Source organism: Furipterus horrens, unplaced genomic scaffold (genome assembly GCF_987537825.1).
Source record: "Furipterus horrens unplaced genomic scaffold, mFurHor1.1.pri manual_scaffold_1, whole genome shotgun sequence".
NCBI classification, from domain to species: Eukaryota; Metazoa; Chordata; class Mammalia; order Chiroptera; family Furipteridae; genus Furipterus; species Furipterus horrens.
Genome location: NW_028327171.1, coordinates 18,773,699 through 18,788,833, shown reverse-complemented (window position 1 = coordinate 18,788,833; position 15,135 = coordinate 18,773,699). Strand labels below are relative to the sequence as shown.

At 34.6% G+C, this 15,135-nt stretch overlaps 1 protein-coding gene across 2 annotated transcripts in view; it reads left to right on the top strand.

The window, feature by feature from the left end:
* The window catches only part of CXADR (CXADR cell adhesion molecule), a 48,719-nt gene that overhangs the window by 30,071 nt on the left and 3,513 nt on the right, over positions 1-15,135 (top strand). The window contains exons 5-7 of one of the 2 annotated variants that reach the window (XM_090272838.1): positions 754-876; positions 1,423-1,561; positions 2,861-3,044. In XM_090272838.1, coding sequence (XP_090128964.1) covers positions 754-876; positions 1,423-1,561; positions 2,861-3,044 — 446 coding nt within the window. Of the gene's footprint in view, positions 1-753; positions 877-1,422; positions 1,562-2,860; positions 7,039-15,135 lie in introns of those variants that run through there. The other variant, XM_090272830.1, reaches the window with a different exon arrangement.

Genomic DNA, 15,135 nt, shown 5'->3' with positions numbered 1-15,135 from the left:
TTCTCGGCGGTGCAGATAGACTCTTAAGAAGCTACACCATCGTCTCTTGAGACGGACGGCTGCCGACGACGACTGACAGGAAATGTTCATGATCATAAATTAATGACTAAGTTATAACAAGTGTTGGATCTTGAAAGTTTCATGAGCCTAGATTCATGTTGAAGATACTATAGTTTACCCCTGGTGTGTTTGTTAAAACAAAACAAAAAACATCTCAAAAACACCTCTGTAAGACTAACTACAGAGTTACAAATTGGTTAAATCTGATTGCTCACTTTGTTATATAATTGACCTGTTACTCAAACTGATCTACACTCTCCTCACCCTGGTTACGTAGGATTTCTCTCAGCCTCTGTTTCTCTTTTCAAATTAAGAGACAAACTGACTTTCTTTTGTATATTTCTTCCATCATGGAGGGTAGGAGAAGAGATAGGTTTTGTAAATCTTCCTACTGCAGCAAACAGCCTTTGTGGCATGGAATATTTTTTATAAACAATATAGGTCTCCTTCAGCTGAGACTCTTTGTGCCTGGCATAGGAGGTCATAGTTATTTTTGCCTTGATACAAGTAAACTGGAGGCATGAGTGTTTGCATTCTGGAGACATGCATGGTGTGCCTGGCAGCTTGTTCTGCACCCAGCTTTAGCCTCTGTCACTTCTGCATGGATTGTCGAACTTAGTAGGGTTTGCCTTTACTAAAAATTCAGTATCCTGTAAAAATGGGTTTTGCTCTGCCCCACCTTTCTTTTCATAGAAATGACTTCAGCTGTTATTTCTGTAAAAAATGCCACTACTGAGTACTCTGGGGTATACAGTTGTACTGTCCGCAACAGAGTGGGCTCTGATCAATGCGTGCTACGCCTGGATGTTGTTCCGCGTAAGTATCTTCTTCTGTCTGTTGTGATAATGTTTGTTTCCCTTATCTTTATACAGACCCCTTTGGTTCAGTCAGCAAGTGTATGTTGAGGGCAAGTGGATGCTAATCATCAGCAAAGGACTTTATGGTTTGGTTATTAGCTTTCCTAAATCACGAAAGGAAAAATTACATTTTATTAATGAAACTTTCATTATTGTAGCACCATTAAGAAGATAAGAGTTGCCAAATCAACTCTTATACCATGTTTAGCCATTATATTAATAAGTACAAGCTATTTGGAACATTCTTGTATGCCAACTCAGATAGCTGGGAACAGTCAAGTCTTTTAATCTGATTTGATCATATTTATGCTTGAAATAGGTTATACAGTTCAAAAGAAAATTCTTTAGTGTATTTTTCCCCAGACCAAAAAGCTAATTAATTTGTCTCTTAAAGTTAATATATGCAGTTAAATTAATCTGTCAGTGTGTATCCTTATCTTCAGTATGACTAAATATGTTTTTTTCATTAACTATTAATCATTTTCTTATGAACATCTTACTCTAGCTTCAAACAGAGCTGGAACAATTGCAGGAGCTATCATAGGAACTTTGCTTGCACTAATAATCATCAGTCTGATCATCTTTTGCTGTCATAAAAAACACAGAGAAAAAAAATATGAAAAGGAAGTTCATCATGACATCAGGTAATTAAGTGACATAAGAGTTGACTGATGTTTACTAAGTTTATTATATCTAAAAGAATTAGTTTGCTTAACCATCCAAAGCATTTACTTCTGTGAGAACTAGATAAAAGCTATAGTTCTTATCTTCAACACATTTGAAAATTTTTACTTTTAATTTTAAGTATGCAGATCCAACCTACCTCCCCTGTGCCCTTCCTGAATCCCTTTCTAATTTTGGACCCTATTTTAAGAACCATGCAACATAGCTTATCTCAAGACTGTTTGTCTTCTCCAAATGAAATACAGGTATGAATTTTTTTAAAAAGGACCAGATGTTGAGGTTCTAAAAAAAGACCTGATTGTGCCCTGCCCAGAGTGGCTTAGTTGCTTGGAGCATCAGCCTGTAAACCAGAAAGTCTTAGATTCAGTTCTGGTCAAGGCATGCATCTGGTTTGCAGTTTCCATCCTGGTTGGGGCACATGCTAGAGGCAACTGATTGATGTTTCTCTCTCACATCCATGCTTCTCTCCCTGTGTCTCCCTCCCTTCCCTTCTCTAAAATCAATAATATATATCCTCGGGTGAGGATAAAAAAAAAAAAAGACCCGATTATATCAAGTGACATAAGTAGTAATGTGATTTTATTTATTTTTTAAACATTATAAACCAGTAGATCTGAACTGAAAGTGTACATTAGATTATAGAACTTTAAAAAGTAACAACATATGATTTAAGTACACCCAGAAAATTGACATTTGGTAGGTATGCGGTGTTGTATTTTTTATATAGTACCAGAGATAATTCAGGTATATATTCTTTGTCAGCCCATGGTGTGAAAATTCTTATGCCTGAATACCTATTTTTTTGCAGACTTGAATCTGCTGAGTTTTCAGCTAAGGTCTTAGATAAGTAACTTGCATAATAGAGTTTTTTTTTTGTTTTTTTTTTGGTAGAAATCTATCTGTAGAATTAGTGCTTTATCAACTATAAAGTGTCATGGCTCTAATTAGATTTTGTTGATTAGTTGTACTGAAATATGAAAACATTTGAGGTTTGTTCCTTGTAAGACAGCGTTATGGAATCAAATTTTTAATCAAAACCACCTTCATTACACATGAATTTATGTACTCTATAAATGATAACTTTGGGACAAACACACAGTTCGTGACATTGTTCTTTATTGCACTTGCTTTTTTGTATATCACATATGCTTTTATATACTTAATGCTTAAATAGCCTCCACCCGTGATTCATAGGGTACTAAACTGTAGGTTTCTAGAAAGTTATTCTTGGAGCTTTTATTGGGATCTTTGCTTTCTAGGGAAGACGTGCCTCCTCCGAAGAGCCGGACGTCCACTGCGAGAAGCTACATGGGCAGCAATCACTCATCCCTGGGGTCCATGTCCCCCTCCAACATGGAAGGCTATGCCAAGGCGCAGTATAACCAAGTACCAAGTGAAGATTTTGACCGTGCTCCTCAGAGTCCGACTCTCCCACCTGCTAAGGTAGCTGCCCCTAATCTCAGTAGGATGGGGGCGGTGCCTGTGATGATTCCCGCGCAGAGCAAGGACGGGTCTATAGTATAGCACATCCGTGCCTGCCTTCTGTGCTCCACGCTTCTCTTTCGAAATGTGAAAATCTGTTCTGTTCCAAATTTTGCTACCAGCCCCAATAGATCAAAAAGTGAACCAGAAACTGTAAGAAGTGTATTTCAAAAAGTCCTGTTTGGTTATATCGAAATCATAAAGGCATTAGTTACTAAAGACAGACTTGCCATCCGAAAAAGATTTCCTTTAAGAGGCTGACTTTGTAGGTTTCTAAATATCAATATTTAGTGAGATGGACACTTCGGATATGAAATCAGAGGGGAAGAAATTGGTGTACTTTCAGGCACACAAAGTTGATACTTGAATCATCTGAAAGTAGTACTTTATTATTTCTACCATTATTTTTAGGATGCCTTTCTCAATTAATGACCTAAAATTAAGAGAAGCATTCATGGCAAATATACTTGTATACCTTTTTGTTTGTTCTTATTTTTATAGCCTCTTGAAAAACTCTAAATATGTTTGGAATAGCTCTAATAACATAAAAAACACTACAGTGTTCTATAAATTACTGGTTTTACTTTAGTCATTCTAGAGTGATTGGTAGACTGCTATAGACAACAGAGACATAGTGAGCTCTTTTATATGCAAAAATAAAGGAGTATCTGTGGATTTATTTAGAAAATTTGCTGCCAGCTACATAGAGCAATGACACTAGAGTTCAACAGTAAAGGTAGAATTTTGGGGCTGAGCAATCCGATACCTGGAGGCCTGTTGTCATCTTAGAATGGTGACCAGCCAGAGCAAGGATGGAGTATTTTGTAGTTCCCAAACAAAGTATTGGTTCTCTGCTTTTGGTCATACTTTTCTAATAAGAAAAAATTATAACTCATTTATTGTTTATACAGATTGAATTTCCCTAATTATTGGTTTCAAATTTTAAAAAGTTTTTTCTGGTTCGGCATTTTGTTGTTTTTTGGATGGTGTTGCATGTTATGTGTTCTAGAAACATGTAATCCTAAATCGGCCTTCCTGAATACAGTTCCTAGAGGATGTTTTCTTCATAGACTTAGAATGATGAAATACTTCCCAGGCTAGTGTCCTCCCTCCGTTCTGTATTCCAGACTTGGAGGACGCACAGTTGCTATTGTATGGCCAACATGTCTTTGTGAAGTTGCAAAAAATCAAATTGAGCTTTGAAAAGTTTGAGTCTTAGTTTTGTGAAAGTGATTTATTCTTTAAAAAAAGAAAGAAGGAAAAGAAAGCAAAAGGAGTAAAAAGAATACTCCCAACTGCCAAATGTGTTAAATACTGTTTTAGTAGAAGAAAGTAAATTTATTTTATTTCCCTTAAGATTGAGAGGTAGTGTGGGTATAGTAGAACGAGCCAACAGTTTCTTTATAGTAAATAAGGTCTGCAATAAATTATTTCACTAGCTCTAAAACCTTTTCCCTAGATTTTATAGGGAGTTGGTTTCTGTCAATCTTTTTGGGTGCTGTGGCGGTTCATGCTGTATTATAAATTAATGTTGGCATGAATTTATGATTAGGAAGAGTATTATGTACACTTTTTAATGGTAAATTTAAGCTGAATGCCTGTGTAATGGATTAGTGTATAGTTTTACATATTCGGAAGCATTTTTAAAATAGACTTTTTAATCCTACATAATATTGCTTTTATACTTGGTATTAACATTTTCATTTGTGCCTTTTGGGTACTTTAATTTTTATTATGAATTTCTGGTGCCTATGAGCTAGCTATCACCTGAAAGGTGCTTAGAGGTGAAGGTACTGTTCCTAAAAGCACGTCACTGTGACCCCTTTTTATCCTCATACTTTCAGTTTGCCTACTCTTTCCTCTCCTTCTTGCATGCAGGTTACCAAATTGTGTTATCCATAAAGACTTTAAAATTTCAACACCCCTCACACTCTTTTACTGTGTTTCTGATTTTATAACAGTAACTATTTTTGCACTCCAGATATCTGGTCTGTTTGTATGAATAAATTTATTTATATAATAATATAAGAAATAACAGCACAAACTTTAATAATCAGCTTTTGGTCCTTTCTATTAGTTTTCATGTATTGAAGATCATGCTATCAATGTTAGTAGAAATTCCTACAAAAAAAAAAAATATATATAAGGCTTTCTTTGCCTTAGATTTCCTCGTTGGTCTAGGATTTAGCTATAAGTATGTCAGAATCTCTTCCAGAAGTGCTTTTAGGTCAGACCCATACCAGCTATACCCTGAGAAACATGCTTGTAAAAAAAAAAAAACTGTTAGGTAACCTGAAGCGACTATTGGGCGTGATTAAGTTTTAAAGTATGTCTTCAGCTATTCTCCTTGTAAATTCCAGTTAATCCAAGGGTCAGATAGCTCTGATTGACTTTCTGAGTAATTTCAGTTGAACCAAGAGATCAAATATTTGTTCTAGAATTATGATTGATAATCATCAAGCAATTCAACAAAAATTGTTATTCATGCATTTCCATTAGAGCTTAACAGCATCAGTCAAGGATGATACTGCATCTCTGAGGCAAAAGCAGTTGAGTTGATTCCACTTTACACCTAAGAGACTCAACACCATCTTGTTGAGTTATGCAGAGTAACTTGAAATGAAATGATACCACAGAGAATGTAGTTCTGTGCTTTGAATGTGCAATTAACAGTTCTTTTTCTTATTGGCAATTTTACCTAATATTCTCGTTTGAAGGCAAAAAAAAAAAACTGCCATGGAATTGTTACAATGGAAACACAGTCAGAGTGTGTCTTACGGGGAGGTTAATTCAAGAAACACAATTAGATTATTGGTATGAATAATTTTTATTAAAAATTATTGGTCTGATTTTTATTAAAATGATAATTTTCAAGATTGAGTGTTGTAAATTAGGAGTAAGTGAAAGGGGAAGTAAACATTTTGATTTAATATTTAAAAAACTCATTGCATGAAGTTGGATATCAAATACTATAAGGTATGGCTTTTTAAAACAGCCATTCTCTGTCTCTTTGTGTGCAGGATGTAAATTTGAAGTTAAATGAATGTTTAAAGGGTTTCCTAATTTCTTTTCATCTCCACAGTGTTTAGGGCTTTCAGATGCCTTATTCCAGTGTGAACAGACAAAGTCCAGATTATGTGGTTAATGCTTTGATGTGTCATGTAAGGAGTAGTCTGTAGAAAATGTTGGCACCATTTTTACTTCTTAGTGACTTGTGACGTTATGTATTATATATGTACATAAATCTTTGTAATATTCTGTGTTTAGTAGTATAAATATTCTGGGCAAGTTTTAATATTTCAAATGCCTTTGGATATCCTTGCAATAAAGGCAACATGTTCTGCAGTTGAATTTTTTTATTGTTTGCCTATTTTGGCGCTAAAATATGGTCCATAACTGAGCACAAATTATACTATAGCAGCAGGGAAGAATAATAAATTTGTGAATTGCAGTTCCATGTACTTTATGGATAGTAACACCAGCAAATATTTTATCTTATGGAGAGTAACACCAGCAAATATTTGTTGCATCTTTCTGACTTCTTACTATTAACTAAAGTCAAGTTTTACAAAGTATCGTATTTTATAATTTAAGAGTTTGGAGAATATCTGTTGGGTTTGGCTTTGTTCATGAACACTAAAATGTCCAGTTAAGGAAGACTTTGTGTTTTCTACTATTGAATAACACAAGTGTTAAGAGAACCACAATTCACTGATTCACTTATTCTCATCCATAAATGTGAATTTTTGTAATAAATACACTTGTACTACTGAGAAAAATATTTTGACACTTCAGTGTCAGTTTCATAAATGATTTTTGTATTTAAAGTTTCTGGCTTAAATATCCAATGGTGCAACAGATTTTGAAATTTGTAAGAACAAAATTGGTTAAAAAAGCAAGAACTTGCTCTAGTTTTGTGACCTTGTGTACTTTTAAAATAAAATCAAAAAAAGTAGTTTTCTGCCTCATGGTGTGGCTTCTTGTGCCTTTAAAAAATGTCTACTTTATAAAAGCTTCAGCATTATGTTCTCCCTATTTCCTGAGTCAAGGTTTTCTTCCCCCCACCCCCCTGAACAGAACAAAGATCAGAATAATCACACATCAATGGAAGCATGTGAAACACATATATGTTTCCCCACTCTGCACTTAGATTATCGTATATAACATAATATTTGGGGTTGAAACTCCAAAGTTCTATGATCATTTCACAGTGTTTTACAGTATAAAGTCAAAGCAATATTCAGCTGCATTTTAAAATGTGCATGCATATATATGTATCAAACATATCTGGTTCTGGTTTAAAGCTACTTCCATGGACTTTAAACATTGATTTCAGAAAACACCGGGATGGATAGTAATGCATCTGTAAGAAGACGTTCTTAGGAATATTTTGTTTGTATAATGCTGTAGTTTCAGTCTGGGCACTTCTAACATTCTGGGCTGGATAATTCTTTGTTGTGGCGGACTCTCCTATGCATTGCCGGTTGTTTGGCATCATCCCTGGTCTCTACCTACTGGGTGCCAGCAGCACTCAGATGTAACAACCAAGAATGTCTCCAAATGTTTCTGAATGTCCGCTGGGGTCAAGGGCAACATCCCCTGTCCCATCCCCCCACCGTACCCCTCAGGCTCAGAACAACTGGTTTATATATATTAACATGCAATTTTCTACTCAGAGGTAAAAATGAGAAGAACATAGGCCTTGGAGTCAGACATGTTTGAACACCATTCATGACTAGATACTTGACTTAGCTTCAGTTTCCTAGTGCTTAAAATGGGGATACAAATACTGACATCACAGGGGATATTGGAAGGTTTTAAAGAAATAGAATTGATATAATGAAAAGTCTTTGAATATGTCCTTGGTAGCTGGCATGCTGATAACGATACACAGATTTTTCAAGGAACCAAGATTACAATAAAATATACTAAGTGAAACTACTGAGTATAATGTAATGCCTTTAATTTAGACCATATTTTAATCTTGCAGTTCTAAAAGCCAGATCATGTTTCTGGTTAATTAAATACCACATGGCAAAAATGATGTAATTGAAACAAAACTACATGTAAAGAGGTTTATTATTAAATAAAAGTGGTTTAGTTTTAAGTCTTGAGGCATGATCAAATGTAATTTCTAAATGTAATAAAGGCAACAGTGAAAGATTCGGAAGGCAGGCCAAAGAACTCGGCTCAGTTTTACTTGCTGGTATTTCTGAAGTATAAATTAAATGTGATTTGTTGTTTTGTTACTTAAATGCTTTTTTATAAATCTGATAACTATAGGGGGAAACAAGTTGTCCTAGGGTAACTACAGAAAAAGAAAAATTTCATGAGTTAATGAAGAACTGAAAAATAAATGTCAGTCTAGTTATCCAAAGACTAGCTCTTTGATCAGTTTGCTTCTCATTTCGCTGCTGAGCTGTGAAAATTCTAACTCTAATGAAAAAATTAGTGAGGTGGGAGAAGATACAGGAAGTTACCGAAGTAAAATCCTGATGTCCCCAACTAAGTACTAGATAGAAGTCATCATATTCTTTTCTTGCCCTGAGTCATTGTCCCCAGTCCTAGTGGACTAGTTGTCTGAAAATGTAAATATAAACATGTGAAGATCCAGATCATCTTAATCTGATATAAATGGTCTCTCGTGGTCCATTCCATTTGTCTCCGGTTTGTTTTGTCCACACCTCCAGGTGCAACTTGACACACCTCTTGGGGACCAGAGTTTCATACCTTTGTGAACAAGCAATTGCTGTCTTCTTTAAGTCATTTTTCCTGATTTGCACCCATGCCCCTCTTTCACATGCTAAATTAGGGGTGCGTCTGAGCCTTCAATATTGACAGTCCAGGTCTTTATGTATTTATTCTAATTAACATGTTTATCCCCTTTATGAGTTAGAACCTAGTTAATTCACCTGTATCCCGGTTCCTAACTCTGATAATATTGCTCAGTAAGTACTGAATGAATTTTTAGAAAAGAAATGGCACCAGGGGGGTAAGAATACATTCAAGTTCATGTCATGTGGTCTATGGGACAACTGATCTGGTTTCTGTGACTCACTGTGAGAAAGTCTGCACGTGGCTTGCAAAGTTACCTTGCACAAATACAGAATGGGTGACCTGACTCAATAGGAGCTGACTTAAATAAATAATTGCAAAAACTTGGAGAAGTGGAAGAACATTTTAGAAAAAAAATTTCTTAAACCACTCTTAGATTCTGAGTAGATCTGAAGTGAAGTCAGTAACTTTCTCCCTTAAGTTTTCCACTTTCTCAACTGGCCCTTACACTTAAATATACATATTTTTCTTCAAAAAAGTAAGGTTTTAGACACACTTTTTAAAAAATTTTACAAATCCTCTCAGATTATTCTACATCTATGTTATCTATTTTTTATCACCTATCCATCTACCTATCTTATTTGTTTTCAAAACTATAATATTTACATCAAAGTGATAACATTGTAATTCATTTTAACCAGCCTTCAATTGATGGCCATTCAATTTGATCCCATCTTTTTGATGTAATGAGTAAAATTACAAGCAGTATGATTGTACAACATATACATAATTATGTCTATGTGTAAATATATCCTTAAGGTAAATTTCTAGAACGGGCATTGCTAAGTATAGAGTATTTTGATAGCTAGTATTAAAGTAGCTTCATAAGTGTGCGAGCAGCTTAGGCTAGCAATGGCTGAGGGTACTTGTCTCTCCCCAATCCTCACCAATACTCTTATCCAACCTTCTGATCTTTCCCAGTCTCCAAGGAGAAAATTATCTCATGGTTTAAAATTCTGTTACTTGTTCAGTTGAACATCTTATGTGTAAAAACCATTTGAGAACTATGTTCGTATGATTTTCCTTTTTCTTTTGGATTACTATTCTGGTAATTTGGAGCTCTTAAATATATTAAAATGAGTCCTTTGCGATATGAAAACTTTTTTGCTAAGTTACCCTTTTTCTTTGACTGTTTATGGTCTTACGTTCTGACCATGTAATCCTAATTCTTCCTAAACTCTCCTGTTGGTTCAACTTGACTTTTCCCTCCTTGAAATTGTACCCTCAATGGCAGATGAGGATCACCTGTCTTTTCAGGTGTTTGTCTCCTCTCCCTAAGCAGATGTGATTTCTCAAAGGTGGAGGGAGCATCTTCACACTTAAATATGTTCAACTAATGACCTGGCTGGTGGGACTTGGTTGGATGGAGTGTCATCCCATAGACTGCAAGTATGCAGATTCGATTCCGAGTCAGGGCACATACCTAGGTTATGGGTTATTTCCCTGTCAGGGCACTTAGGAGAGGCAACCGATGGATGTTTCTCTCTCTGAAAACAATGGGGAAAAAAATGTCCTCAGGTGAGGATTAAATAAATACATAAATAAGTAAATAAATGTTCAACATATAATAGGTTCTCAGTAATCTTCACTGATACTTGCAGCACCTCTGGCCCTGTTCCTTTCAAGCCATTGCCATGTGTGTTCCCATCACAGTGTGGTTCTTAATTTATCTGGTTTTTTCAAGTTTCTGGAGTTGTTGCCTGAAGCAGTTTCATGAAGTCAGCACCAACTAACCTAATGAAGCAAATCAGATATCTTGCACTTGAAGATGTGTCTAGGTTATGTGTTAGGTCAGCTGTCACACTATTCCAAGTTGAATGTTGGCTACCGGCAGTGTGTTCTTTTAATGTTGCTAAGTAGGACATTTTCCCTCTCATGTAGTCCCAGAACTGTCAACAATGAGAACATTTCTGGGGAACAGGAGAATGGCCTTGCAATTCTGAGAAGAGACTGTGATAAGATTCCAATGATTTGCAACCTGTTGGGAAATCATAGCTGTCCCGCATCAGCCTCCACCCGTTATTTCATCTAGTGACAAGGAGAAGACATTTTACTTGTTCATAGAAATAACAGAACACAAAGAAAAAGAATTCTGTGAGAAAAAACATGCTCTCTGCCCTGCCAACTACCATATAGCCCAACAGGGCTTTATGAATATGTTTATGTGGCTTTGGTTTCAACTTTTTGTAATATTATGGACAAAATATTTGTGGTATAGTTAAGTGAAGAAAATTTACATAGCAGTTCAAGTTTTGTAAAAACAACCCCCTTCCACTATCAAATATCCATAGGCTATGTTATCTAGTTCAATGTCATTTTATGAAAAAAAAATCAAGATCCAGAAAGGGTTTGACCTCCCAAGGCCAAAGTTAGAAACGAAATCCAGGCCTCCTGATTCCCTGGTCCAGTATTTTTCTAAAAGCCTTGAGTGCTTGGCAGTCCCGGCCCTGAGAGACCTATGTGAAAGGAAAGAAGGGAAGAGTTAGTGTATGGCTGTCTCTGACCTCTCAATCCCCTTCCTGCAACAGCAGCCTGGGAGAAGGCCAGAGAAAGCAGAGCAGACTCTGGCCTAAGTAGTGCCTGCTGCCCCCTGGCAGAACTTGCTCACTGATGCCCAGGGTACACTGAGTGAGCATCAGCCACTGCAACCTTCTCAGGGACGCCTGTGGTGGCCCTGGCGGGGCGTACGGTTGACAAGGGTCTGCACTGTTTTGGTACCAGGCCTGTTTATGCTTGTTGTGTTGCTGATTGCATAACTTGAGTAAATTGCACATAATTTTGGCAAAAGTACTAGATATGGTAAAGATAACATATCTGAGGAAATGACTCTGCTGGCAATTGCTTTAAAAATATTTTGTTTTCACTCACTGCAAAGAAATCAAACTTTAAGATTGGTGTGTTATGGATGAAGGTTATAAAGAAAACAGACACTCTTAGCAATAGACCCATATCCTAAGAAAAATTCTTAATGCTACATCAAAAATTTGATAACTGATATATTTTAAACATTTAAAAATGTTTAAGGGGCATATAATTTTTAATGGTTCTTCACTTAAACGTTTTTTATCTGCGCTCCTAATTGTGCCAGGGAACAGGGATTTTACCAACAAATCAGCATGCCAAATCCCTATTCAAGATCTGTATTTTAACTTTTTTTGTGTATTCCTTTCCAGGTTTCACAGTAAGTATCAAACATACGAGTATTTTCAAAATTATTTACCAAAGTATCTCATTAGCTATCAATATCAAATTTTAATTATGTTCTGTCTTATCATTGGGCAACATGAAATAGTGGGGTTTCACTTAGTAAAAACTCAGGTGACAAAAGTGAATTTTTATATTTTTCATGTTCCAGTGCCTTCAGACAAAGTTCAAAAATTTTTAATATAATTGTAAGTTTAATCCATCAACCATTTGATGGATGACCTATAAGACACCAAAACAAATCGTCAACCAATCACTCTTGGCTGTTTTCTGTTGAATTTTACAGCTTTACTTACTTATCAATTTGACTTTTAAAAATTTATCATCTATAGTTTTCTATGTATGATTTCAAAAAGTTGGGAGCTCTGTTATAAGATCAGTTTGTCTTTATTTCTGAATTTGAATGATCCCCTCCCCTCCCCTGTTCTCAACCAAGGTAGTATATATTTAGATATATTATTGAAAAGACATTTCCAAAATAGATCTGTAGCTTAATATCTAACAATAAAGATAGGTTAAATCAATTAAGGCACATACATATGAATGCCATGCAACTATTAAAAGTTGTGTTTTAAAAAATCAGTGTCATAATACTCATTTTTAAATTGTGTGACCATAAAATAAATATATTTTATATCATGACACAACAGTATGGGAGAATATAAACTAAAAGCTCCCTCTTGTAAACATTCCTCATCCACTAAAATGTTAACTGGTTATCTTTGCTAGAGGAATTATAGGTGATTTTAATGATCTTTCTCTGCTTTTAGCTATTTTTCTTTAAATTAACAAAATCTAATAAATAGTTTTGGTGTATAATAATTATGGCATACTTAGTTAAAATTTGTAATTACCAGTGACAATTTCTATATTGTAGACCCATAGGAAAAGCAGTGCTTTAAACTAACCACTAATGCTTTTCCTGGAGAGGGGAGATTGTTTGCAAATACAACTTTTATTTAGGTTGGAAAAGAATATCTGATGCCCTCTTGTGGCCAATAATTTTTCAAAGGTGATTTGTTTCTTTTCATTGAAATCCTGTCTAAACCAAGAAAATACCAAAATATCTATTCTATTGCTTTTCAAAAGACAAAAAAGAAACAAAAAACTATTAACAGTATAAGGGGTACCATAATTAATGGTTTAGTCTATCTTTCCAACCCTTGTCTAACCGTAAAAGCATGTGTTCCGGAGTCACACTGCCTGGGTTTGACGTTTAGATCACTTGGGGCAACTTAATGGAATACTCTGACATTCAGTGTAGTTGAGAAACTTGTTAAATTTTATTATCTTCATTTTTTGCACCTATTTTCACCCCTCACACAATATGGTGGACAATTTTGCACATCATTAGTCACAGATTATTGTATTGGCCTCGTGCTCTTACATAGTATGAATTATAATTTTTATTAAGGCAAATAATGCTGCATCAATTGTACATTGACATTTATACACTTGCAGAAGTATTTCCATAGGTTATCTTCTGGATGTATAGAATTTGAATAGTGAAATTCAAGAGAATAGTGAACATTTTTTTTGCATTATCAAATTGCCTTCCAAAGAGAATGTGAATCAGTCTTTTTAATGTTCACCAGTTTGTTAGGTGAAAAATGGTACTTCATGGTTTCAGCTTTTATTCCCCTTGTCATTAGTGTGCCATTAGCACATCTTGTATTTTTAACTATTTGTATTTCTTTATATTTGGCTCTGTTAAATAATTATATGTAGAAACTTTTTGTATTTTAAAAATGTTGATTCATTATCTTTTAAACATTTTTGGGAAATTCTTCCCTCTTTGGACATTGTCTTAACTTAGTTTATGATGTCTTTTGATATGCAGTTTAAACATTATTTTTTCAACTCCAAATCAGCAATCTTTCTGTCATTGTGGGGAAAATTTTCCTAAGCTAAAGCTTGTACACATAGTTCCATAATTTACATTTATCTTTAACCTAAAATTGTTATGGTTTGAAGTAGGAATTTAACTTTTAAAAATTCATAACCAAATATTTACTGTTAACTTATTAGTGAATATTTTCAACTTGTAAAGCCACATTCGCATACATTATACTTCTATATGCACTCATGCCTCACCTAATGTTTCTGTCAATGACAGACCACGTGTACAACAGTGGCATATCATATAGCCAAAGAGTTGAGTAGGCTGTATTATCTAGGTTTGTGGAAGCATACTCTAATGTTCACAGGACAAAAATCACCTAATGATAAATTTCTCTGAATGTATCCCCCTTGTTACGTGGCACATGGCACATGACTGTATAAATAATGTTTCTGGTTCTATACTTGTAATTTTATCATTAGTGTATTAGTTCACTCCTAGGATATACTTTAGAGTATATATTTATAAATTATAAGGAAAGACACTCCCTGTCTACTGTTCCTTTTTAAAAAATGTCTTTTATTCTTTAGAATTATTCTTCCATGTAAACTTAAATCAAGGTCTCAAGTTCCTTTAAAATTTCATTGGGATCTTAGTTATGATTTATATTGACTTTACATGTTAATTTGGAAAGTAATGCTTTTATAACAGAGTCAATTTAGAAATGTATATTCTTCTAGTCAATTTTTTTTTTTTAGCAAATTTTCATGAATTTTCCTCCTTTATTGCACTCACACCTTTCTGTTGTTGTTAAAGCTTATTTTTAGGTATTCAGGACTCTTTCTTAATAATAGGAATTCATCTACCATAAAGTACTATTTAAATTCTTTATCATGAAATCATGTGATATGTAATTGGGAACACTGCTACTCTGTTACAAGCATTTATTATTTCAGAATATTTTCTTCTAGATGCAGTATGATCAACAACAAAAAAATGTAACCACATTGCAATTATTTAATTCAGAAATGTAACAGATTGCCCTCCAAATACACATGCAGTTTGATTACGTTATGTATAGTATTTAATAAAAATAAACCCACCGAACATCTCTTAATGCTTTAAAAATGTTTTTATACCCCTCCAGTGATAATAATAATAATAATAATACTT